The 27,438-nt window shown below is 40.5% G+C and overlaps 2 protein-coding genes and 1 long non-coding RNA gene across 3 annotated transcripts in view; 1 reads left to right on the forward strand and 2 right to left on the reverse strand.

Annotated features, from left to right (window-relative positions):
* Positions 1 to 94: 94 nt before the first annotated feature.
* Positions 95 to 8,224, reverse strand: LOC134872531 (V-set and immunoglobulin domain-containing protein 10-like 2). The gene is given in 13 exon segments (XM_063895888.1): positions 95 to 411; positions 1,402 to 1,502; positions 1,617 to 1,641; positions 1,736 to 1,858; positions 2,770 to 3,123; positions 3,691 to 3,981; positions 4,074 to 4,331; positions 4,410 to 4,481; positions 4,484 to 4,696; positions 5,447 to 5,722; positions 6,572 to 6,847; positions 6,960 to 7,313; positions 8,155 to 8,224. Coding segments are annotated over 13 exon segments (2,538 nt in total). The 3' UTR covers positions 95 to 286.
* The window catches only part of LOC134872537 (uncharacterized), a 28,223-nt gene continuing 1,575 nt past the window's right edge, over positions 791 to 27,438 (forward strand). The window contains exons 1-3 of the long non-coding RNA XR_010166812.1: positions 791 to 891; positions 14,098 to 14,290; positions 16,716 to 16,976. This is a non-coding gene — a long non-coding RNA (uncharacterized LOC134872537). The remainder of the gene's footprint in view (positions 892 to 14,097; positions 14,291 to 16,715; positions 16,977 to 27,438) is intronic.
* On the reverse strand, positions 10,680 to 26,905 carry LOC134872534 (nectin-1-like). Its single transcript, XM_063895892.1, has 10 exons — positions 26,567 to 26,905; positions 17,848 to 17,960; positions 16,674 to 16,932; positions 15,404 to 15,521; positions 15,043 to 15,224; positions 14,834 to 14,951; positions 14,077 to 14,228; positions 13,843 to 13,972; positions 13,702 to 13,765; positions 10,680 to 11,700 (listed from the first exon to the last, which is right to left on the reverse strand). The coding sequence occupies exons 1-10, from the start codon at positions 26,616 to 26,618 to the stop codon at positions 11,386 to 11,388; spliced, it is 1,503 nt and encodes a 500-aa protein (XP_063751962.1). The 5' UTR covers positions 26,619 to 26,905; the 3' UTR covers positions 10,680 to 11,385.

Below are 27,438 nucleotides of genomic sequence, written 5' to 3' on the forward strand. Positions count from 1 at the left end.
ACCCCCTCTGGAGGGAACTTTGGGATTTTAGCCTGTGCAGACCATTTACATGCACACAAACCTGGATAACACCCTACAAGGAAGGGAAAACACCTAAGTAAAAGGGTGTCTTTAAATTGTTACATAGAAAAAAACACCAGTTGGCTGAACAGTATACATTCATATCGTGTAATTTAAAAATCAATGCATCGTTATGTCCATGCTGAATGACTGTGTGATATGAGGATTATAAACGATGAATTCCAGGTTAAATTACAATCAAATAGTGAGTGATTTCCAGGTAGGATTATGAGCCTGTGGCTTTGACGGTGATGGTGACGCTGACGGGCTCATTGTCGTCTCCAGGGGGAGGCGGAGAGGCTTGGCTGGTGGAGAGGGGTGAAGCAGCGCGGGGTAAAGGCATGGTGGGACCTGCAAAACACCAACATGAAGGTTTAGCATCAGCAGATAAAATACTTCGAAACATGTGGAATTACCAAGGATTTGTATTTTATCAGCAAAGGTGGCTTTCAATAAGATGACATGGAAAGAAATTGCATCACTTGGCATAATGCTTCAACTCAATCCAACTTGAACCACATGAAGTCAGATATTTTGCAGTCAACATAACATTTCGGTTTTAATTTAAAAGAACTGCCAATATTTTCTTTGAAAAGAAAACGTACATAAAATGTGTCCATTTAAAAAAAAAAAGTATTAGGCCCTGTTCTATGGGCTGCTGGAGGGGCGTGTGTGTGTGTGTGATTGACAGCAGCTGGCAGGAGGGGCAAAGTACTTCCCCATGCAGTTTACAAGACACCGGCAGGTAGCGTTTTTTTTCAATCAGGTATATGGTTGTTATTTAAGTAAAGACAACACCAGCATCCAGTCGGACCAAAGGGACCTTTGCAGGTATGTTTACATTCTGTTTGCTGCAGCAGAGCAGCTAGTTTGCTAACTAGCTTGAAAACTGAAATTAGCAGTGCAGATTTCCCTCTTGAATGTGGAGCATGACAATACCTGTGTTTGTGTTTAAGTCAAATAAGGACACTTAAACAGGAAAGCTAATGTGGTTTTGGTGTGTTGTGTTGGAGGTTTCTGTGGCTGTATGCTCTGCCTATGGTAAAACTGCTTTGTGCATGATTTGATAAAACAATTGGTCAAAGTTCATCAACATAGAGGACAGCTAAACCACATTTGTGCATTAAATTAAAAATAGTTCTACATAGAGGAGAGCCAAAGTACATCAGTTAATTAAGAACATGTTTTATGGTTAATGCAAAGACTGAGAGGCAGCATGATGATACTAAACACAAACATGGGTTTTAAGTTGATTAATTAAAGACACCAGAAAAGCAGTGTGGTTACCCTGACATGTACTGTAAATAGTACCAGGTAAGTGTGTTAAGGGGTTATTCTCACCGAGGGTAGATGGTCCACCAATCTCCTCTGTATCTCCCTCAGATCCACGTACCACTTCATCCTCTGGGAAGTTAATGTTTTCCCTTGACTGGCTGTGCTGCCTACAAATACCAAAAGGATAACTTTTTTAATGGAAATTCTGGAGAAATGATCTACCAACATCATTACAAACTGCACATATTTCATTGCTGCTTGACAGAAATACAGATACTCACGAACCAAACAGCAAGTCATGTAGTCCTGGGAGGAGAAACACAGACCATTAATGCAACATAAAGGGACAGTGACTCTGTTTTTAGTCATCATAATGGTTGTGCTTGTGTATGTGACTCACGAGGATTGTTGTTGCGGTTGCGGATTAGGAACACAAGCAGCAGCACCGTGAGCAAGGCTGCAATGAACATCCCGCCTATAGCTGCTCCAATCACAGCAGGGTACATATTGTAGCGTGGCTCCGCTGCAACACAATACAGTTACACATTGCAAAATAGTAAACCTCGGACAAAACACACACAGTTGCTCTACTTGATGAGTATCTCACATTGTCTTTTTGTCATGTTTCAATGATTCTCAACCCATGTCAGCGTTCTTGTACACCACTGTTTGGAATTTGCTTAAATTCTTCCTCTTATAGATAAAAGCTTGAATCAATAAGCTATAAAATGAACCCTGGCTCAGTTTGTGGTTTTGCTGCTGCAGCCGTATTTGGTTTGGTATGACCAGTAGTTTATGGTGGCTAATGTAAGCCGACTTAAGGTCGATTTCGCTTTTGGTTTACTGTTATCTTCTGTAACTTAAGGAAACTGTGACCATTCAGAAAAAAGTGTTATAGGCTTGCTTTAAAGTCAACCCTGTTGAGCTCAGTTCAGGTTTAGATGACCTTATACATTAACCTGAGGCGGGTTGAAAACCACTTACCTATTCTACACTGACATACAAGCCTATCTACTTCCTATACAATCACGTGGTCATAACCTTTTAAACACTTAAAGACTTTACAAGAAGAAGCACACAGAGGAAACACAAGAAGCAGAGCAGGGAGGGTAAACGGAAGTGAGTGGAAGGTGTTAGGTGTGTGAAATTGTTTGTATTTGTTTTAGTTTGTGTATGAGTCTTTCACCTAAGTGGATAACACAAAAAAGAGAAACAAAAATGTTAGACTGTCATCAAAGTCATCGATACAAAAACATCACAGCAGAACCACAGTGTCAGATATGTTTGAATCACTAACTCACCTGTCATTACTTGTTTCTCCTGCCTTTGCTCACTCTCTAATCATCTATTTGTTAAGACATCCCTAACTCAAACCCCTGACTTTGCTCAGTTCTCTGCCAAAAATCCCGTCTCTTTCCTGTTCACTCACTATACCTGGGGTCTTTGCTGCAGAAGAGTGTCCGATGGTGCGGTGGTTGACAGGTGTGATGCGGAACTGGTAGGTAACGGTCGGTGTCAGTCGCCCGACTGTGTGACTCCTGACTTCTGGGTCCTGGATGATGTTCTGGTACCAGACTGGTGGACCGATCCTCTCCTCTGCCTCCTCCTTTGAATCGTTGTTGCTGCCTCTCCTTCCTGGTCTCTCTGACACCCATACGTGCTGCAGGATAAAACCTGTCCAACCTCCTCGTTCTTCGTCCTCCACCTGCCACTCCAGCTCCACCTCGTTACGCTGCTTGCTGTTGTACATCACGCTGACCAGGGTCACGTTGGGTGGCATTGGGTGCCCTGATTTAAGAGACAAAACACAACCAAAAACCACTATGTAGACTACCCAATGACCACAAATTCATCTTTAACAGTTAAAGTTAACGTTTTGGTTTTGTACACTGTGCTTGCTGTTGTGCCTGGTTTTTACTGTTGTTGTTCCTGTCACTGAGTAAGTGATTCAAGTCAGTTGTTTGCAAATGTTGTTTTGATCCAAATAACTCCTCTTATTAGTATTTCCCTGGCTAAAGACCTTGCTTTTTAATGTACTGTACATAATATGGTAAGTGTCACAAACTGTACCTTTTGTCAAACTTCTTAATTAACCAGGTACTGTAGCTAGCGGTTAGTGAATGGGACTACATGCTGTTGGAGCTTCAGTGAAGCCCCCAACATCACTTGAACAAGGCTTTTTATAATGAACAGATCCTAGGATATACCCTCATATTTGCTATAAAGACGTCAGAGGCATCAATCTTCTTATCTAGCACTCCCTAAAAAGCAATTGTACTTCCCAAAATGTCAAACTATTTCTTTGTAAAGCACTGGCTGTAAGACATCAGGTGTAGGTTAAAAAATGAAACGTACTTTTGACCACTAAAGTGACGTTGATTTCCGTTCCTCCCACTGCATTGGAGGTGGTGCACCTGTACTCGCCGCTGTCCTGAGTCTGTTTCGTGTCTCTCACAGTCAGATTGGCCCATGCAGATGTTCGCAGCAGAGCATACTTTGAGGTGTCTCGGACATCCACACCCTGATTGTTGAACCAGGTGATTTCACTGACAGGGAGGTAGTTGTCTATGAGGTTGCAGGTGAGCTGAACATCGCTCCCTTCATAAACAGACACGACTCTGCTCCGTGTCAGCAATTGAGGAGCCTCTACAGGTGACAAGTGAATACAAAAATAGATTAATATATCACATCACCTGTTGTTATAAAGCATAATAGTGTTGCTGCCAGTGTGCACTGACCCAGCGTGAGCCTGCAGGTTTTGGTTTGGACCAGAAGGGGATGCTTAGCGTAGCACGTATAGGGTTTCCCACTGCGGGCATTGCCGTAGCGAAGGATCAAGATGTTGGAGTTTTCCTGACCGCCTTTGCCCTGTTCGCCGGGGCCTTCCCACCACACCAACGCTTTTGGGGCGCCTCCATCCCAGGAGCAGGACAGCATCAGATACTGTTTGCTGTTTGTCACATATGCAAAGCACACCGGCTCTGCAGGGGGAATATCTGGTTGAGGAGGAGAGTGTAAAGTGAGATGTGAGATGTTTGGAAAAGAATGAGCGCACTAATCTTTATTTTTCTTACATGTGCGTGTGCTGCATTCTGTTGTTTGTGTGAGCGCCAGGTGGGAGCCCATGCAAGTAAACAAGCTGTTGTTGGAAGCCAGGCTTCAGGCTGCAGCATGATGGCAGTGTTGGTCAGTGGATCTGTTTGCTGCTCGGTGTCGGCCTCATTTTGTCCCAACTGTTTCAGCTGTCCAGTCCAGTGGAGGGATGGAGAGGGAAATCCACCGGGCCAGGAGCAGAGCAGCCTCAGAGAAGTGTGATTCAGAGCCGGCTCAACGGAGCAGGATGGGGAGCCATCGGGTGGGTCTGTGGGGATAAGATAGAGAGCGTAACAAGGCAAAGTGTGCGCTGGGCTACAGTGTTCAGGGCGTTGGGTAATAATCATCTCTTTTTGGGAATGTTCTCCATCGCTCTTGGGTGATGCATTGTTTGTGTCAGACTTGGGTATCTAGCAGAAATGTTTTTAACTCAGCAAAAGAAAGCAAGAGAGCAGAATGACAAGAATTGGCGTTCTAGACAATCAGCGCTTGCCATTGCTGTGACATCACAGCGAGGTACCTGCCAGAGAGTCCCATCAACTTCCCAGACTGCCGAACAGAGGAATGGGTCTGCAGCACTTCCACACTCTGCTGTGTGTGTTTGTGTGTAAGTGTCTGAATGCATGTGGTTCTACAAGGTCTTGTGTCTGTTTTGAAGTATAAGGAGCTTGAGATATGAAATGTTTTGAAGGAAGCGTGGATGTTTAAAACAGAGGAAGCAAAGGAGGTTTCTGCGTTACACTGAAATCAGGAAAGGTTTAAATGAAAGTGATCAGGGAGTTATGTTTGAGTAGGTGATTCAGAGTTAATGAAGATGAAAACCAAAGGCAATTAAGATCCTGGGTTTGTGTTCTCGTAGTCTTTTACTATAAATGTCAAATCTTAAATATAATCTCAGTCTTTTTACACTCCTTGCCATTTGAAGCACCAAACATGAAGAACACAGGTCAGGATTGAGTGGAGAGGTTCAGAGGAACAGGAAGACTGATGGCATGGAGAGGTCAGAGGTCACACTCACAGTAGACAGTCAGGCTGATGGTTTTTCTGGAGCGGGTGTTGAGGTAAGTGTTCTGTGCCAAGCAGGCGTAGTCTCCAGTATGCATGCGGAGGATCTTGGTGATGGTTAACTGCGGTCCGGTGTAGATCTGGGAGTTGTTGTAGAACCAGACGTACTGACTGACCGGGTTGGACTGGGCTTGACACAGCAGGGAAACAGTCTCTCTCTCCAGGGCCGAATATCCCCGCTCTGTTATGCTGTACGGAGTCACGTCTATCTGAGGGATGTCCGGGCCAACTGAGGAGAAAGATGATGAACCCATTTAGATCTGAATGACGTGTTATGAATGCAGCTGTGAAGACACACATCTCACTTTGCAACAATTAAATAAAGTCTGTCCCAACAGTTTAGATACTACAAAGCCGTCAATATCATTAGCACCCTTTCCATTAATTAAATCCCTCTCATTAATAGTGAATGTCTCTTGCCATTGTACGGTGTGCATTCTAGCCAACATAATCTAAATGCCATTTCAAAGCTGACACTGACCTAGAAGACTAAGAACAAATATTGATTTTTTAAATAATGTTTTAGTTGTATTCAAAAAAATCTAATTTGAATATACTCCAGTCCAAAAAATGTAAAGACATAACCAACGAAAGGTAAGTCTTTAATTGAATAACATTTAAATCTAACAGGTTGCTAGAATTACAAGACTATAGCAGTCTCTGTGCCTCAATCTGCACTCACAGAGCACCAGGGTACACATATTTATTTTTGACATTTATATTACAAGCCGATTTAGAAATGCATAAATAATACAAGTTTTGAAATGCCAAGAGAACGGAGGACAACAAACTGAAATAAATTGATATTTGACGTAGACAAAAGCTGATCTATGACTAAAACACGGAATGGTGATTCATCAAAAATGTCCTTTAATTTGTTGCATGTTGACATTTTGTGTGCAATTTATTGAATACTTGCACATCAAATGCCAAAGGAAATAAAGGAAAAGACGTCCGAGCATAAACAGTTCCTGTTTTTGAGGACTGTAAACCTTAAACTGTTATGGTTTTAGTTGGCGTTTAAAAGGCTTTTTATAAAAACAATGAAAAGTCCTAGCCAAACAAAAAAAGTACTCACAGATCGTATCAAGCCATAACCGGTTAGAGGTCTCGCTGTTGACGGCGTTGCTGGCCACACAGCGGTACCAGCCGGTGTGGTTGCGATTGACATTGGTCACGTTGATGACGCCGGTGTTGCCCTGTGCAAAAGCTGAGATGTTGCCGCTCCGGGTCTCATGCTGCCACACATACTGAATCGGTCCAGTCCCATTTTCCAGATTACAGCTCATCCACATTGTAGATCCCTCCACTGGAGACACATCACTCATCAGGAGGTAAGGCTTACTTACAGGAACTGTATTCAAGACATAAGTCACAAACATGTTGATATGTTTACTGTCTCTCAAGAACACCTGCTCTCAGATTGCCTCTCTGAAGAAGGTTGGTGTTTGTGCATAAGGTCTTACCTCGGACAGTGAGGTGCACATAGTAGTAGTAGACTACCGGCTCCCCTGCCATGTCGTAGAAAGCCTGGCAGGTGTAGAGGCCATGTGCGGCCACGGGCAGCTGCTCGATGCTCACAGAGGCGCTGTTTGAGATGATGGAGAGCCGCCCCAGCGTCTCAGCCAGCTTCTGGATCCTCGGCCCTTTCCCCAAATCCACCACCACAGCTTTAATAGCTTCAGTCCCGGGCTTTGTGAAGCTCCAGATGTACACGTCGGGTAAGGTGGTACCGCATTCCAGGATCACCGCTTTGCCCAGCACACCATACACACTGGTGTCACGGTACAAAACCTCCCAGTTCTCGTTAATTTTCACCTCTGTAGGAGAAGAGGATACATGCCATCACATGTGTTTTTGAGTGTGTTTTACTCATGTTGTGGGGAAATCTGTTATCTGTGTGGAAAAATGCAAGTCCCTATGATGTACATTATGAACTTTAGGGTGAGACTTGGTTTAAGGTTAGGTTAAATTTAAGGCAACGGGCAAGTAGCGGTTAAGGTTAGGGAAGAAATGAATGCAAGTCAATGTAATGTCCTCTGAAGTGATGGAAACATGACTGTGTGTGAAGGAAAAAGAGATGGGGGTGTCATTTGCCCTTTGAGTGTTCAGTTGCAGGATTGATTACACCGTAATGTTCAGTGACACGGTAAGGGGTTCATAAACAGGTGGATTAGTCAAACTATTTTCCAGCCACATTCAATTTATCAAGTGTCAACTCAGCTCTTCTCTTCTTCGATTACCTCCAAATAGAATTTCATTGCAGTGAACTTTTTCACATTTTCTCAGAGTAAGAGCCTGATTGATTGTCAAGGCCAATAAATGTGTCTATTAGGGTATTGCATATGTAACAGTGTATAAGTCAGCCAATATGTGACGAGACCTGACTGTACAAAGATTAGTTTTGATGAAATGTGTAAACAATTTCACAAAATTTAAGATGACACTTTTTAAAAGTCTCGCCACAGGCAGTCAATATATTTGTAACTGTTTTTAAATACATCTATATAAAGGATTATGGTTGTTTATATTATGAAACAGTATGAAATATGGACATAAAGCATCTCTAGTACAGTCTTATTAGCAGTTCTACTTATTTCATTGTAATATGTTACAAACAAGTAAGTGTAAATGAACTAAAAGACATTGGAAAATCCTTACCATAGTTTGTGGAGGTGACCAGGCTTGCAGGTAGAAACAAGAAGGCCAGCCCTAGCAGTTGGGCCACCATGGTATCATGATGATCCTGAGTCAAAAAACCTCTTTTATCGCCAAGTATGAAGCAGAGATGATGAAAATGTGAAGCTTTCAGACCATGAAAATCTACAATCTGGTTCCCTCAGATGTTTTAGAGCGCATCGTTTCCCCTCTCTGGTCCTGAAGTTTTTTGGGAGAATCCTGTTGCAGGCACTGACTTCAACAGACTGAGAGTAGGAAGGGACGCAGGGTTACTAATTCTGATTTGGGCTCAATTATTCATGTGTTTTTCCTTTCTCTCCATCCCTCTATCCTTCTTTCTTTCTCCTGCAGGGTTAGAATAACACGGTGATACCGAGCTCATCTATTATAGACAGTCTTGGGTTGACAGGTTAGCATTTCACACACACATGCACTTTTGCACGCACCTGCACATTAACTAATAATAAGGTCCTAACATAAGCATTCCTCCACACAGGCTGTCATGTTTATGTTTACCTAAATAATCGTTTTTTAATATATGTATGGTGTGCAAATGTTTGTTTATCGACTCGTTCAATCTGGTGCTGTGCAGCTAAAGAATGAAGCAGCTGAAGATATAAACCTCGTCTTTCAGCCAGCATTACAGTGGATCAACACAAAAAAGTCAGATTAAAAAGGGTTTATATTGTCTTTGTTTGTTCCAGTGCAAGTTTCAGAGAGAGCTGAGGAAACAATGTTGCTGTGACAATGGTCTGTGTTTCCTCTCAATGACACCCTTGATGCTGCTGGCCATCATTCAAAGATGTAAAGATTACGAGATGCTTAACCCACACACACACACACACACACACACACACACACACACACACACACACACAGCTCAGACGAGGAACAACAGTTCTTATTCAGCGTTTTAAAGAATCCTTATGTGAGTGATGTTCATTAAAGAGAAAGAGGAGCAGGAAATGTTAAGTGGAGCCATGAAATGTGAGATGTGCGTCATGAATGAATGAGGGACAGAGATCACTTTACTCACTTGGCAGAGACTGAAATGCAGCAGGAACTGAACCGTCACTGAGTCAGCCACATTTCAATGAGGGCTTAGTTCATCAGCCATATCTGCGTAAAAATAAAGTGAAATAACAGAAACATAAAAATATATATTGCTCTTCCTCGTGGAAGGCAGTGTGAAATCCTGTAATCCTGATTAAATGTACAATAACCCTTGTTTACAGAACAAATTGAATAATTAGCCATTTCAGGTTTTCTTTCTTCTCTTTCTGAATTTTTTTTACATCTTTAATCATAACGGACTTATAGATTTTCTGTAAAAAAGCACATGCATTTCTATCTGATGGTGAGGCAATAATCTCCTAAGAATTTGACTTTGAAGCTCTCTGTGTAACGGAGAGATTCAGCTGAAGAGAAAAGGATATGAATAGAGGGAAGCTCGGGGATGCAGAGCTGGCTGCTGAAGCTAAACTGAACATCAAGGCTGGAGAGTCTGTGAACGCACCATGAGAGCTGGACATTGTGGATCTATGCGACTAGTTTGCTCAGAGATTTGGGAATTCACTGTCAGAGATTTCATCAGCACACAAAGCTGCTTTAGCCTCAGGGCAGCATGGGACTGTGACAGACACTATAAATAATACCAGTTTTGATCCCAAAACAAACATGCTCTTGATTGTTTTTAAGCCAGTTGGGTGTACTTTAATGCCAGGGGGATGCAAATGAAGTTAATACAACTTAAACCTGCAGTAGCTGATTTGTTTAATGGCTTATGTGCAGCAGAAAGAAGCTTTATTCCAAACACTGACATAATATCCTCTTATAAAGCTCATATGGCAAACAGTGTGCGTAAAGATATCTATGTGTCCAGCAGTTACGATGTAATTCAATATTCACTCTCAGTTGTTTTGGTCTCCACCAACTCCTGATGAAAATATCTGGCTCTCTGGTAAAGTTTTCTAACTGTCTAGTGTCTGTGTCTATGGTTGAGTTTTCAAAGAGGACGTATTCTGCTCATTTCCAGGCTCATATTTGTATTTTGTGCCTCTACTGAGACATGTTAACATGCTGAATGTTCAAAAAGCTCTTTATTTTTCTCATACTGCCTGTGCTGCAGCACCTCTTTTCACCCCCTGTCTGAAACCAGAGCCCAGTCTGCTCTGATTGGTTAGCTGGCCGGCTCTACTGTGATTAGTCAACCGCTTAGATGTGTCCCGCCCCTTAGCGTGTTAGTACAATGTGTTTGAGTGCTATCTAATAGAAGCGATTGTTTGTGGGAGAGAAATTCCCTCTGGATGGAAATTTGGGAATTAAGCTTTGCAGACTATTTAGATGCAAAAACAAACTATAAAACACACAAAAGAAAAGGGAAAACCCCCAAAAGCAATAGGGCCTCTAAATGCTTTTTGGAAACGGTGACAGTTTCTCTCACTCAGTCAAGATTGATACAGGTATACATTATGGTTTTTATTTAAATGCTAAAAATTCAAGGCTCATCCAACAACCAGTGTCAATGAATACTCAAATGTACAGATACCACAAATAAAAACGTCAATTTCATATATCACAAAATGTTTTCAGTAAATAAAAATGTTTATAGATTTTTTTTCTTTCCAAGAAAAACATAAATAATACAAAATACAAGCACAATAAAAGTATTACACCATAAAAACCTGAGGCCTGGTGTTCCTCAGTAAAAGGATTGTGTGTACAACGCAGGATAAAGAGATTAAACCAGAACTTGTCTTTTTTTTTAAATGATACCATAGAGGATAAAGTAAAGGGTCAACCACACCAGACATCAACAGATAATCCTATTCATTCAGTTCAGAGTATTTTCCAATCAAATGTTATACATCCATGCAATATACACAAATGACAGTCATCTCATCTTTAACTTGACCTTCCTCTATCCTAAACATCTGAAACATGGTTCAATATTCTTCCCTTTTCAATGAATAGAACACATAATACACACAACACAATAAAAGACACACAAATAAGTTTCAAAACTGAACTTAAGTCCAAAAGCAAAGATGTATTGTCTTTTGACCTCCAGAGCCGTCCACAATGATGGATTGAGTGCAGAGACGCTGTCCAGGGTTACACACATTGTCCTCCTCGTACGAAAGGTTAGAGTTTAAATTGTGTCGTTTCATCCGGAGCTCATTTTGAGAGGTTTGAGTTTGTGCCAGCGTCAGTTCAGACGTACTGCTCTTTGGGAAAAGTGTACGCCGCCACTCCCGGAGGAGGAGAGGACATGCCCTGTACAGATGGGTATTTAAAGATGGCCATGGTGTGTGAAGGTGGAGAGAAGGTGTTTTTTGGCGTGCTGTTGCCGCTGCTGCTGGTTGCAGGGGTTGGTTGTGAGGAGGGGTAAGGGTGCTGCGGGAGAAATGAGAGAGGAGGCTTGATGGGAGGGGAGTACGGCTCTGGGTAATCCTCCTTGTTGCAGGCCAGTCTGTAGCTCACATAGTCCGCTGTGTTGGGAAGCTCTTCATAGAACCGCCCTGAGTGCTGTGGAGGAATAAGACAGTTGTTAAATGTCACATCCCTTTTTCTATTTACACATTTTCTTCTGAGAATGTACCCTGTCTCTGTTGGAGCTGCAGTTCTGAGTTAAAATGTGTATTTCTTATCTGTTTTTTTCCATTGCATATACACAACACATATCCTTTCATTTTTAATAAGTACCAAGTGCTATGGAGCAAAGCTTAATGGATGGGAGTGACCATTTCCGTTCCCTTTGAGTTCAGCATTGTTTGAAAATAGACAACATTATCACTTGGATTGAATTAGGCTCCATTAAAACTTTGTGTTGTTATAAATTATGTTATGACAGACTCCTTAAAGACATTCCTTCGTATATTATTATTATGAACATATTACACAGCTTCCATTCATATCGACATAAACAGTAATGTAAGAGTGCTGTGAACACACACCATGGCTGATCTCCAAATAAAACATAGAATATGGTTTCAAATTAAGTCAAATGACTCCTAAAATGATAAACAACTCTATATTTACTTCACAAATATGTTTTGTAAATAATTTTTGGGATATCAGAGAGGTTAATGTCAATGAGGGACAGAAAATGTCCTTTTGCTCCGTTTCGATGAGTGACTAATCCAATTACACCTTTGTTATTGACACACAATTGGCCTTTTTCACAGCAGACATCTTAACATGCCGTACTAGGGAAAGCACAGGTGCTGTTGATAACATGATTCAGCTGTCCCAATGACAGTGACAGTAAGCCAGCCTGCACAATACCAGGAGCCTGAAAGAGAAAGCTGCTTAATGGAATTCAGCCATCATTAATTGTATTAAAAGCACTGCCTTTTCTACTGTGACATGTCGAAATGTTTTCTGAGAAAAGAGCCTGAAAGCATAATGAGTTTGGTGACCTCACATGTTTGCAGCGGAGATCTAATAAGTGGTCAGCCAAAATGATTGAATCACCTTTGTCAGTGTACAGACTTCTGCACCTTTTTTTCTTCATAACTACAAAAAAAATGTGCAAAAAATATTATATTATTATACAGGTTAGCAAAACACAAAAGATTAAAATACCAGGGAGTGTTGGTTAATTAAAAACGTATTGCACAGAGTAATCCTGCACAAATCAGACAAAAAGAAAAGATGCCACTTTTAAAAGCAGCTGCAAAGAGTGAAATGCACCCCTACCTGAGTTGCCAAGCAACTAAGAAATATGTTGGTGCCCATATGCTATTTGCACCTTTTTAAATTAGGTTATATGCAGATATTTGGTTGAAAAAATGAGCCCCTGTTTAGGCAAATGACCTTAATTGCCCTAAGTCCAGTTTACAAAGTTCAGAGCAACAGCCAGACGCGGTAACTGACATTTTTAGCAGTGTCGCTGCATTTACAAAGGAAACCACGCCCAGACTTTCCAGTAATAATGGAATAGGTTTAAATCTCCAATACTCTCGTTGAGGTTTTGATTTGTCCCCTCTTTCATCACTTTTTGCTCTCTGCATTTGTTCTGCCTACTGCCTTTTTGGCACACAGGCAACTTTATGGCTAGTTTCCGCAGTTCATTCTTTGTGATTTCACCCGTTTATATTTTAGGACATATCCCCTGGGGCCGTGTTCACAAAGGCTCTTATATTTTCACTGGGAGTAATGGTAAATGGTCCTAAAAGCTCTTTTTTAAAAGCTTTTTTTGGGCCTTTGCCGTGTTTTGTGATGTCTATAGTGATTGGTTGACCGGTCAAGAATGTGAACTTAAGCATGAGGAACAAATTAAATATGTGAAAAGTTCCATAGATATGATTCTGTAGTAGTAGCACTATATGTATTATTGTTATGTAGTATTGTGAAATTGTAGGGCTAAGATAGCCTCAGCATGTCGGTAGTAGCATTCATTTAATCGTTAACTTATTCTACAATTGCGATTTATTTATGTAAGGAAAATTAAATCTTAATTTAGGATCACTGGCAACTCTGAACACGTGATACTGTATGTAAATTACAAACACAACACATAGTTACCTGGATGTCGTCTGCTGGTCTTTTCCTTATCGGCTGGGAAAGTGTTTTGGACGGAGAGTCATTTCTGAACAAAGAGAATAAAAGTTAGAACACGAAGATCCCAATAAAGGTTGGAGGACAACAAAGAGAGTGTTTACTTACGAGGAGCCTTTTCTACTTCTTATTTTGAGCACCAGCACTGTGATAGTAATGCCCATAAGCACTCCAGCAGCCAGTAATAATGCCACTACGCTGATGACATCACCCGTTGCGATCTGCGGTAAAGGCTTTTCTAAAAATGGAGATAAACATACACACGTTATAAAACATTCTTACAAACCTTGTTCACGGAAGAATTGGGGCAATCAAACGAACCCGGACTCCAGATTAATGTACCTATAATGCTCACTTCCACAGAGCCGGATCGAGTCCCGATGCTGTTGGTTGCGTCACACACGTAGGTGCCCTGCAGGTCGTACGTGATCGGCCCCTTCAGGGTCAGGACGTTGTCTCGGATCTCAGCATTGCTCGGGATGGAGCCATTAACCCTGCAGCAAATACAAGAAATGAAAACATCGACACGAAGTGGACACAAGTTGTGCAACTAAGAGTATGTTCAATCAATATTTTATATTCACTGATTACTTTCATTTAAAGATGTAGTGGCCTTAAAATGTTTGAGCTCTTTTGGGGAAATACAGTGAATTGGATTTCTGATCACATAGTAGGCTGACAGTAAGTGTGGAAAAGTGTGGGAAATATAATGTAATTTATCCATATACATACAGTAAATATTATACAGTATGACAAGAATTATAAGAACATCACATTTGCTGTTTCCCATCTATATCACAATTAGATAATCTACATATTTACTGCAAAAATAAGAACTCAAGACAATGCAAATAAGGCAAGAAAAAGCAGGAGGAGAGTTTACTGCTTAACCTGTATACTTTTTGATACTCAAGGCAACATTTTTAACGTGGGAATTATAAAGCAAAGTACTCGCCAATATAATTCATACATATTTATATTTTCTGACCAATTTTTAGTGAACATCAATTCACAGACACAACACAACCTCCATGATCCATTGTGATAGAGCTTTCCAACTGACAGTAATTTGTAGTGAAACACACATAGCTGTACTCACAGTCTCCACTGATACAGAGAGACGGTCGGGTTGGCATCGGCTTGGCAGCTCAGCTGGACGCTCTCTCGGTTCAGGTACCAGTTTCCATCGTACCCATCCACCACAACATCTGGCTCATCTGGTACGAACATAAACAAATAACAGAAAATGAGATTGTAATTGTGTTGATATTTGACCGGAGCTTATTGCTATGTGTGTTAAAGACTTACACTGAATATCCAGGGTGACACTGTCGGTGAAGACTTCATCGTTGTAGGAGGTGACGCAGGTGAGCGTCTCCTTGTGTGTGTCTTTGCTGGGCACCAAAATATATTCACTCTGAACAGTAAACGTCCCGTCGGAGTTCCTGTACTCCCGGCTGGTCACTTCCCCCGGCACCCTTGTCTCCCATCTGCTCACATTAACAAGGAATCAGGGTCACGGCTCAGAGATACATCGATGCAGTCTGATTTGTAGTTAAGCTGGATTTAAACAACTAGAGGTGTCACCACACAAGCTCATAACACATCAGTAGTAAGACTCTTAAGTTCATATAAACACAAGCACACACACACAAGCACACACACACACCTGATGGTACCGGGTGGTTTTCCATTCGCACAGGTGCAGGAGGCCACTGGTGTTTTTAGATTGGAGGAACGAGCCACCAGCGTCGGCGTCGATAGACTCATCTGAGTCGATGGGCGAACTGAGGGAATTAAAATAAACACAAGCATTAAGTTGATGAGAATATCAACTAATATATAATGAATAGCATGACAATATTTTGAATAAAATGAATTAGAATGGAGTTTATCTCACAACAGCATGGCCTGACAGGTAAAAGCTTTAACTTTGACGGTGTTTGGAAACGCAGACTAACGTACTATTCATATAAACGTCAAATTATGTATGTGGTGTGTTCCCGCATTTGGAAGAATCTGGATTTTGTGTACGCAGAAATGCCTAGATGTATACTAGAATAGCAATTATTTAGGTCCATGAGACGTGAATTTACATACTCAACTGCACCACAATGCATTGCATCTGGGTACGTTTAGGCTGGCCACTAATCATGTGAGGTTTTGAGACCGTCTAAACGCTGTTAATCTGTCACTTTCTTTTTTTGAACATTTAAATTCCTAATGTGTGGTCAGTATAAAAAGTCTGGATAAGGTCTGTTTGATAATTAATGAAATGTATGTTTTCGGAGATGTGAGGGTGTCACGGTGAGAGATGCGTTACATCTACAGTGCTGATTTGTCAGATAAACAGATATGAATCATTTGTTAACTCTATAATCTATTTAACAAATACATATACACACTACAACAGCGTTTTCTATGAAAGCAGGTGCCATAAAAATAATGGAATAACATCAAAATCACGACTTCTGCATTTAGAAAAATCTATATATTTGAAAAATGTAAAAGTATTTCTCGGCCTTGGAAAGACTAGTTTGATTAAACAAATATAATTCCTAAAATAGTTCTTTAAAATAAAACATTTCTAAATCAATTAGGGATACATTATGTTTCAATGCCTTAAAGGGATAGACATTTCGAGTAAAACGCTTTGATTTAGATGCCTGTGTCATGCGCGATGCTAAATATGAATCTGCATTTAGTTGACGGTAATATTAGCTTAGCATAAAGACTGAATTCAAGTGGAAAAGTCCAGGACTGTCAAAGCGTAATAGTCCACAAGCACCTCTAAAAGATTGTTTATCAGTACAGATTTTGATGTTTGGATTATAACAGTCGTTGGATTATGTGCATTCACATTAGACACCCGTCAGTTATATCTGATGTTGACGGTCTACCTGTGCTTCACTGTAGGATCAGATCCTCACACATCTTACCGTACACAGTGAGGTTTACAGTGTTCTCTCTGTTCCCTGCAGGGAACGTGGTGTATTCACAGATGTAGGTGGACTCGTCGGAGAGGCGCAGCGTGGAGAAGGTGATGGTGGTGTCCTCCAGAGATGGAGTCCGCCTCCTCACTGCTCCGTTCTTGAATGTGACTCGGTCCCTGAAGGGCGGGGCCACGGACACACCCAGGGAGGGATTGGCGATGGCCACGTTCTGCTTAGTGCCATTCACCAGCTTCTGCCAGGTTACCTTGAGGAAGAACGATTGGAGAAATGAAGAAGTCCTTAGAGAGGGTAAGTGAAGTCAATCTCTGATATGAACCATAGACCAATTGAACAGTTACATGTGTCATGCTTCATTGAGATGGCAGTGCTTTAAGTCCATTACTTACTGCCAATATTGTCATTGTTAATGTACGTTTTCAAAAGCAAACCACACGTTTTTTTAGATTGATTTCTTACTACACAGGCAGCCAATGGTTTTCCTTTATTGCATTAAAGGTCCCATATTCTGGCCATTTTTACTGATCATAATTCCATTGTTGAGGTGTACTAGAATTGATTTACATATTTCAATGTTCCAAAATCACATTGTTTTTTTCATACAGCATCTCTGTATAGTACTTCGAACTGTTGAAGGAACAGTGTTAAAAATACATTTCAACCACTGACTTTTTCGGGGTAATGCGTTCGGTAAAGCAAACAGATGACATTTCCTCTCACATTTCAGGGCACAGTACTTTCTTGACATTTCAGCCTTACAAACAGTAAATGGTCGGTTGGCAGAGGGTGTGCCTATTGGTCTACAGCTGTGGGCGTGCCAATTTGCCGATGGGTCTCCAGATTTAGTGTACAAAAATCTACAACGAGGCGTGGGAGGTCAGCATAGACACGTCTTTTCTGCTTTAGAGTTTTACTCGCTACAGGGTGTACTTTGAGGGTTTGTGACTTTGCAGACCGTTTACATGCAGAAAAAGCTACATAACACACGAGGACGGGTTATAACCGGAAAAGCATAATAAAGGACCTTTTAAAGGATACATTTCAAAACTGCACTTGTTTTATGGCCTTACTGAACACTTCCTGGACAATGGGAAATCAGCCAGTTCTGAAAGCATTTAATTGGCAAAAATATGCTTAAATCCACATGTTCACAAATGATTACCTGCGATATTTTGACGGGCGGGGAACTGTTGATGAACCGACAGCGAAGATCCACCTTTGAGCCAATATACCCCCACCTCCCACCATCCATTTGCACAGTCTGGCCATTTATTCCTGGAGGAGAAACACAAAAAGCAAAGACATTGCTAAAGAGGCTATTGTGGATGTAAATGGTCTGCAGAGGCTAAATTCCCAAAGTACAATTCAGAGGGACTTTCTCTCCCACACACATCCCCCTGCCTGAAATGCCTCATTTGGACTTTCGTAACAGAGTGACGTCACTATTTAACTCGAATCTCTAAGCGGTTGACCAATCACAACAGAGCCGGCCAGCTAACCAAACAGAGCAGACTGGGCTCTGGTTTCAGACAGAGGGTGAAAAGAGGTGCTGCAGCACAGGCAGTATGAGAAAAATAAATAGCTCTTTGAACATTAAAGCATGGAGACATGTCACAGTAGAGGCAACACATTTGAACATCAAAATGAGCATAGTAGTGTTCACAATAGTACTGAGTGTCTTTAAATTCTTTCACACACAAATGCACATTTTGTTGGCGGCATCAGACTGGCATGCTCTAAGCTGTTCACAGTCAGCACAGCACGGTTGAGCTGATAAAGTGCGCTGAGCTGTCAAAGACACTGCATTTCAGCAGCGTGAGAGGTGAGCTGAGGTTGGAGGTCATGGATTAGAGTGAGGTTATAAATAAGCATGATTTGTTTGGTTACTGTTACCACTGCCTTACTGATCCTTTTTAACAAATCCAGAGCATGAACACTTTCTTGGGTAAACAAGAGTCACGTGTGATGGTCAGATTTACTGTCATTCACATCATGAGTCATCTAGTGGGTTCATAAAGAATACATCTACTGTTTTTGATAGATACTGAAAGAATACTGAACAATACAGCTCAGAACAATGGATGCTCTCATTCTCATACATTCATGATTATACAGTGCACACACACACACAAACACACACACAAACACACACACACACACACACACACACACACACACACACACACACACACACACACACACACACACACACACACACACACACACACACACACACACACACACACACACAAACATTTTAGGTCACCGCCAGTCATCTCTGATTAAAATATCAAATGTCTTTCCTTCAGTATGTCTTTGTTACTGCTGTGGTTTTTATGAAGTAATCCTTTTATTTTGTATAGTTAATCCATTTAAAACCCCCCTTCCTCTAGGCTTGGCAGCCACCACATAATATATACAACACATGGATATCAAATCCATTAAAGTACATATGTATTTGAAAGGAAAAAGATTACTTTTGAGTACTTTGAAGTCACTACATTTGGAATCTGTGGAACACTGGTTAACAGTGCCAAAGTAAAAGTGTTGCAAGTTTTAAACACCATGCACATTTAAGTTCAACCAGAACATGATCATGTGAGCTCTCTTGTCCTCCTAAGATTTATTTTGCTTCATATTTTTTTCTTATATGAGCAACCCTTACGCAGAAGCAGTAATTGGCAATCTTAGATCTAAGAGTCCCTTCATGTCTAAAGTAGGCATCTTGTTAGAGTCTCACAAGAGGAAGTGGAGAATACTGTGTTGCAAATAAAGAGTAAAGTGTGTGTGACGAGGAAGCACAAATGTCCCGGAAACAGCCATTTCTGACATCACTGTAGAGCATAGCTTGGGTTCAGTCAGATAATTAAATGTAAGCCAAACCCAGGGGCGATGTCCATGTTTGACATATTGTATATACAACAACAACAACATATAGACAGGAGACGATAGTTCAGGGTTCATCACATAAGTCAATATTATAATATTAATAATGGAGGGGTATTGATGAGTCCATTAGTAGTAATCTTGTCTTTTTCACAAAGGCAGCTGTGAACTCCAGGCTGTTAACCAGAGGGAATGATTTAACCTATAAACAGGATTATATTGGCATCCCAATATCTCCCAGAGCTGTGTAACAACTTTATTAGCAGAAAGTAAACCAGTAGAAAATAAATTGTGTATTTATGTAACTTATAAATAACGTTTTCGTGGAAATGTTTGCTGAACTGTAGCTGACATGGTCTGAAATCAAGCAGAAGAGGGGTCAGCGCCCTCTTTCTTTTTGACATTTTAAACCTCTAACTCTCCCTCTTCCTGGAGTTTGGCATAATCTGAATTTAATGGACACAATCTGGTCATTGGTTTTCTCTTGTTCTCTTGACTTTCCTCATGCAGTGCAATATGTACTTCAACAGTTTTGAGAGTGCTTGCGAAATTCTATTAAAAAAGTCATATCAAGGTTTAAATTACTTAACTGGCTCTACCTACCAGATTGCATTATGGGAAATGCAGTTGCCTGTTGATTTTTTTAAACCATTAATCTTTTTTAAAACCATTAATCATGAGTCTTACAATGCTATAGGAGAGCTAAATGCTAAATCGGTGGTTGTACTGACAACAGCATCAACCCATGTTTCCCCCTGTCACAATCCATTAGATCTGTCCGTACAACCAACAGTCACTCTCCTGATAGGCTTAGACAAAGCTTAATGTGTGGCATGACCCAGGGGTCAATTATGGGTCCCATCCTGTTCTCTGTATACCTGCTGCTCCACGACCTCAGACTTATATCATTGGTACAGGCCATATCTCTCACCTGTTAGACTAGAATACAATTAAAAACTGCATTAAACCTTAAATAAACATGATGCTTAACTGTACACATAATTACTCAAATTCGACGTGAACAATGAGTCATAATTTTTAAATCTGATGTTAAAATCTTCAGATGGACTCCCTCCTAATTTTGAGCATCATGGGAATTCATTGCTGCAGTCCGGTTTTTTTCCAGTATAGCAAAAATAGATTTCATGCTTTTATTACGTCTCAACTAGTCCAGAACTCCAAGACTTTTAACTGAACCAAGACATATACGATTGGGGTTTCTTTTCCCAGACATATTTCTACATAAATAATTGATTTCACCAGAGAGATAGAGAGTCGGTGACCAACTTTTGAGTTGGTAATTCATTTTATGTGTACAGCTTAATTGTCACTGGCAGATCCCTAAAACACGTCTTCATGGTAAGAGACCTGTAGACTATTACCTTCTAAGGGGTGCATGGGTAGTCTTCAGCCCTGATGTTAGAGATGGCATGATATGCCCTAATGACAAAATCAAATCCTTTATGAACGAGGTGAATAAAGGTCAAACACAGAATGAGCCTTTGTGAGGAACAGAAAGTCAATCAGCTCTGAAATACAGGAGACTTAAGATCCTTGCAAACCCGCAAATCTCTCTCAATGCTGAGAATGCAGCTGAATTCACACAGTTTAACCTTCCATAAACCAGCAGAAATCAACAAGTCTCTCACTAGAATAAGACCCTGTGATATTAAAACTGCAGGTTGGCTTTGCAATCACCTATAACATTTGAGAAAATGATTTTAGTGGTTTCATTGGTTACATAGCTATTAAATCAGCATTTCATTCCAAAATCACAAGAGTTTAAATGTACTTATGGCAGACTGAGTTAAAAAATGTATTTTATGAGACACAAAAGGCAAAGATCAGCAGAGAAAAGGCGTGTGTTAGTGCTAGTTTGACCTGAAATATAAAAAGATGAAAACAAAGCCTCTATTAGATTATGATGAGTGTATTAATACCCTACTTAAATAGATTTGTTTGGGCTTGTCTTATAATATAAACCTGCACAAAAGCATTTAATATGCAAAACTGTATTTGTTTCATGGTAACTGTATACATGCAGTTCTATGCATGCAAACATGAACGCTAAAGCTTAGCAAAACAAAAACGCCCATCTGCACGACTGCAATCAATCACATAATGTCAAGTACAATCCGAGTCAGGCATGTGTTCTGTTATATTAATCAGTGGAATATTTTGTATTAGGAGTTCACTGCCCCTTACTTTATGAAAACATTGTGTGTTTGTCGGGGGTCGTTGGAAGGGAAAAGATCAAGGGTGGGATTTAAGATATTAAAGTGCATCATGGTCCATTTGCTGCTGTACGTATGAACAGCTGTTTCTGAAGAAATCAGTCCTAACAAGTTTGTTTCTACATGCTTTTTAAACCTACATACTAAGGGAAAGTATTCAGTGGTTTAATTATTCATAATGTTATGTTATCATTTTAATTGTGTTTTCCTGATCATACAAACCAAACGCCATAAGTCTGAAGCATGATTCAGAGTATACCTCATCTCCACAGTTTGACTTTGTGTAATTTATGTCTAATTCAGTTTTAAGAAAGTCAGAACTTCAGGTTTGGTTTTATCACGTTTAGCCCTTTATCAAATTTGTCATCTACAACATTCTTCTAATTGTCAATCTCATATTCTAATATCTAAGACCCTCTCAATCGTCCAGCAAAAGGTCACATATTTATGATTTTAATGAACCTTTAATTGTAACCCTTTCACCACTGACAGGCTTCGTGTGTTTACAACACAGTTTTATCGATTTGAACAAAGCGTTAGCAGTAAATCTAACCAAAGTATTACATCATATGTTCTCAAAACACATTAGCCAATGCAGAGTAAATGTTTATAGTAAAGTATATAGACACGGTACGTTTGGATGCTGAAGACGTCTGTAGCTCTGCAACTGGACGCTCCATGGGGAATTTCTAAAGCTTAATTTTCCCAAAATGATAACACTTTCATTACTGAAACAGCTGATAGATGCAATGTATCCTATCTATTGAATGAATAGTTTTACATTTTGGGAAATAAGCTGATACTTCGCACATTTTACGACCTTCTATCCGTAGTTAAAATGGATATAAATAAAACATACAATAATACAGAAGCTTCAATTCACTGTATAATTTCTATCTGCTCTATATCAGGAAGGTAAAACACCTTTTACTAGTGTCCCCCCGACTGAGCTCTGATGCTGAGCTGATTAGGGGCTTTAGGCGAAGGCAGAGCAGCCAGAGAGGTAGGCTCTCACACACACACACACACACACACACACACACACACACACACACACACACACACACACACACACACACACACACACGTACACACACACACACCAGTGACACCACACACACACATCTTTCCCACCTTCCTATTTTCCGCTGTGTCCATTCACATTCTTCTATTGTTTAGACTCTGGGAAATGACCTCAGCATCCTGCATGACAATAATCTATAAACAGCAGCACACTGGCAAGAGAAGACCATGGGAACGTAACCAAACAAAAGCATTATTGTTTCAACCTTGAATGTGCAACACGCTAAAACAGCAAGGGCATCTCAGTGGCCTTTTTGTTCATATCCTGAATGGATATCCTCCATCTTTCGTCCTCCCTCTCATTATGTTAAAAGCCAACTTTTACTCATATGTGAGAGTTCAACAGAGAGACAGGTGCATGGTTGGCTGTGGGATTTAACAGATAGGGTAAACACCATTAAAGATATAACATACGACACATTTTAATGTAACCTTTATCTAAGCATGAAGGCCTAATCACAGATTGAGAAAATCAGTTTTATCTGAGTTTTCTGGCCACAATAATATTTGAAACAACTCGAAAGCTGTATAAAACTATAACAGATCTGTGAGGCTATACCTAAGCAAAGAGGGGCTTAATCTCAATGTAAACGTGCACCCCATGACAATGCATACATGCTGATGTTAAGCAACTATAATGTTAACTATTACGATAGTTCATCTAATTGCTCATTAGCACAAACACAATGTACAGCTGATACAAACTTGATTGTGTCACTACATGGTACAGAACACTACATTTGGTCACCGAAGTCCTGAGGGGACCTGAATGGGTGGACCAAATGTCATGGAAATTAGTAATAATATAATAGTTAAGACATTTCAGTGAAAGCCAAAAATGTTGATCTCAGGGTAGTCCAAGAGGAAAGGTTATGGGATCGAAATATTTCGGTCAAAACGATCCTGACACAGACCCCCACATAGAAGAACGTCACAATCCAAAATGTTATTCCTGTTCAAAACAATGAGTCTAACACATTTACCCCAGAATCTGTAGTGTACATGGCTAAATATTGGAGCAGAATTATAGTTTTTTCTTAATTGACCTTTGATACATTTTACCAGGGATACCTAAAGCTGTAAATGTAGCACATAAGATGGATAAAATAAAGGGATTTAAACGAAAATCCACTATTAGTTTATTTATACAGTCCACAGTGCTGGGCCAAATTGAATAGAAAGGAGGAAAATAAAGCAGATAAAAGATCACAGAGCCAACTGGTCTGCCACACTGGCATCAAGTCAGTATTTCAGTTATTAAAAGTCATGTGTCTAAGACTTAGAACATGATGCTGACATCATTATCTGCAGTGCAGTCACGTCAAACTGCAATGATACAACTACATCTTCAGCTAACAGAAGGCTACAGATACTGAAAAACTGACCTCATGCGACAGACGAGTAAATGAAAAAACAGAGACACAGGCAGATTAACTGCTTAATCTTTAGACCATCAAATCTGTGATTGATCGGGGATTACACAATGTGTTTGAGTCTTTGGCCTTGTGACTTATGATGTGGGGTAACCTGAAGCACAGTCAAGACCAGCTGACACACACAATACTCGGGTTAGGTGCATCCTGAAAGTTAATCTGGTATGTGATCTGACTGTATGCCACTAAATCTAACTCTTTATTGCTTTAAACTAAAAGTGCACCAGAAGATTAACAACTTTACCACCAATGGAAACTGACTTTTGGACTTCAACTTTGCCAAATGATGTGTGCTCCTCTTGATTTTCCCTACTTCTCTCATTTTCCACTAAATCAGTTATAATATGTCTTTGTTTTTTGATTGGGATCTGTGTGCACGTGCACGGATATGTGTGCGTATTCGTGTGGGTGTGTAATCTCTGTGGCGCTGCTGAAATGTGGAGTGTGCACTTGGCCAGTGTTCAGCGGGCAGATCACAGGATTATGTTGACTGTTGCTGTGGCGTCTGTGTTTTTTGGGACATCAGAGAAAAATTAAAAAATGGAGGCAAATAGAGAAAAAGTCCGTGGGGGAAAAGATCCACTGATTGAAAGACAATAGAAGAGGGGAAACACGTTTACCAGGATGTAGAGGGAGATGCACAAAAAAGAGGCAAACAAAAAAGGACAGAAGGGCTCTGCTGGATTATTTCTGCGGGGTAGCGTCTGTGTGTTCCAGCTGTGGACAGTGGATTACACAAAAGTTCAAGAGGATGCCTATCTGTCAGTCTCAATCAGCCTTTTCTGTGCCTCCCTGCAGTGGAAAACTGCAAACTTACTTATGGAAACATAGCAGTGATTTCCTGTGAGTGCACCCTACATCCACCTGTTGGCTGACAGAGTGTGCAGCCAGGGGAAGACAGACACACAGCAGCAACAGTCTGCAGCCTGGGACTTGGCAGCGATCATGTTGTTATACCCTTCCTGCTCCCAGTGCAGCTGTAATCCACTGCGCAGTCCTTTAACTTCACAATCCCACACATGGTGTTACAACACACACAAACACACACACACACACACACACACACACACACACACACACACACACACACACACACACACACACACACACACACACACACACTGTGTTCACACCAGCAAATTACTGCTCAACTTAGCAAAGGGGGGGCTGACCAACACTGACCACTGACCAAGTGAAAAAAGCAATCACAGCAGATGTCTTTGCCGCTTAATATATCCGTATGCTGGAACAAGCGCTTTTGTCATTACGTAATATCTATACCATCAACCCCCCCCCCTTTTGATTGAGATGTGATTACACAGCAGCACCTGTTACAATTACGCAATAATTGGTCCATTGTTTCAGACACACACACACACACACACACACACACACACACACACAAACACATTCTAAGGAGGCTGCTACATCTTAGTGTGAAGGCAACTGTGTAGTGCTGACTGATGAATGAAGGAGTCTTGCACAGATCAGGAGAAAAAAAATCCTAGAGTTTCACAATATGTTATTAGTTGCATAAGAAGATGAGGTTAATAAAGTTGGATGATCATAAAATCCGATCCGAAATTTGCTGAATTGAGCAAAACAGACTAAGCTGTTCATCAACAACCTATTACACAAACATTGTGAAAATATATAATGAGAATCAACCTCATGAAATACTTCTTATATTGGATTTAAAATGGGTTGTTTTATTTATAGTAATAAATCAGTATCTGATTCTAAAAAAACTCTTGGGTTTTAAGATTTCAACATTACTTATTTATAGCTAAAACCAATAAAACAACAGTAGGCTAAATGATTTATCAGCAATTAATTATACTTTATCAAGAGTGACTTTCTAGAAGTGGTAACCTTTTTTTAGTTTTACTGCCTGTACTTATATTTAATTGGTGACCATAATAGTGTAGGTAAGTATTACATATGAGATGTAACCTACACTGCTTATTCACATGAAAACTTCATAATTTATCAAAAATAAAAGCCTGAAAAAAACGATCATTTCTAACTATGATTACACTACGTTTCAACCAATTATGACATGATATCTTTATGAATGTATCACTGTTTCTCTACTTTTTGAACTCAACGCTATGTCTGTAGCCTGACTTACTTATTAAGTATTATGATGTGATGGAAATAAATCACACCTTGTACCCAATTGGATTCACATCGCCAGTGTGTCTTCACTATTATTAAAAGTGCTGAAATAAGCAGAGCAGCATACCTGGAATAACACATGTTGTTATCAGGAATATCCTAAATCCAGTGCTGTCCATGCCCGAACCACCGTTGCCAGCTTCTCGTTGTGGTTAAATTCCCAGTGTGCACTTGTTTTATGACTCCTGCCTCCCGGTGTGAACACACGGCAGCAGGTTTCAGATGTAGGTCTGCCCGCTAGGTGCAGCCAAGTCTGCGTATGCGCACACACACTTCGCAAGAAAAAAACGATCTCTCAAACTTAGTTCCAGACACGTTTTTCTTTTACGCACTGTGGTTTGGATTTGCCTGTGAGTAGTACCGGAGCTGCAGCAGTGTCTGCCCGGCTGAGGCTTGGCGGGGATAAAGCAGCTTAACGCGTGGGCAGATTACTTCCGAGATAGCCTCCACCCCCCCCCTGAGCCCAAGCGACAACTCTCTGTCAGTGTGTGAGGGTTGAAAACCGCTAGTGTGCACGGTTAAAGAAAGGCGTAGTCAGGCTATTTTAAATGAGCAGACTCAATAGAAGCAATACGGGGCCCAGACAGGGACGTAAACACAGGAAGAAGCTCACAGGGACTGCTGCACCCCCCTCAAAGTGCTGTTGTACTGATACAACTTCCAACTAATGAAGCTCAGTTTTGATGTGTTCATCGACTGAAAAATATTTAATACATGAATGGGTAACAAAGCCTTAGGTAGTATACCTAAACTTTTGATAATTCCTGATATAATGAGGGGTTTCTCTTGATTTAATCATTTGTGCACACTAATGTGCCCAGTGATTGGTGCTTTTTACTTATAATATCCTATATTTGCCCAAAAGGACAGTGGACGCTTTTTGTGCATATAAGAAATACGAAATACGAAAAATGCATTTATGAGAGCTCCATATTAGAG

Source organism: Eleginops maclovinus, chromosome 11, assembly GCF_036324505.1.
Source record: "Eleginops maclovinus isolate JMC-PN-2008 ecotype Puerto Natales chromosome 11, JC_Emac_rtc_rv5, whole genome shotgun sequence".
Classification (NCBI taxonomy): domain Eukaryota; kingdom Metazoa; phylum Chordata; class Actinopteri; order Perciformes; family Eleginopidae; genus Eleginops; species Eleginops maclovinus.

What these genes read in the sequence shown, in the direction of transcription:
- LOC134872534 (XM_063895892.1), bottom strand. Translation starts at nt 26,618, where the DNA reads ATGGACAGCACTGGATTTAGGATATTCCTGATAACAACATGTGTTATT. An exon ending in CGCCCGTCAAAATATCGCAG is followed by an intron (nt 16,933 to 17,847) that starts GTAATCATTTGT and finishes TTCTTCCTCAAG; the next exon opens with GTAACCTGGCAGAAGCTGGT. An exon ending in TGTCACCCTGGATATTCAGT is followed by an intron (nt 14,952 to 15,042) that starts GTAAGTCTTTAA and finishes TGTTCGTACCAG; the next exon opens with ATGAGCCAGATGTTGTGGTG.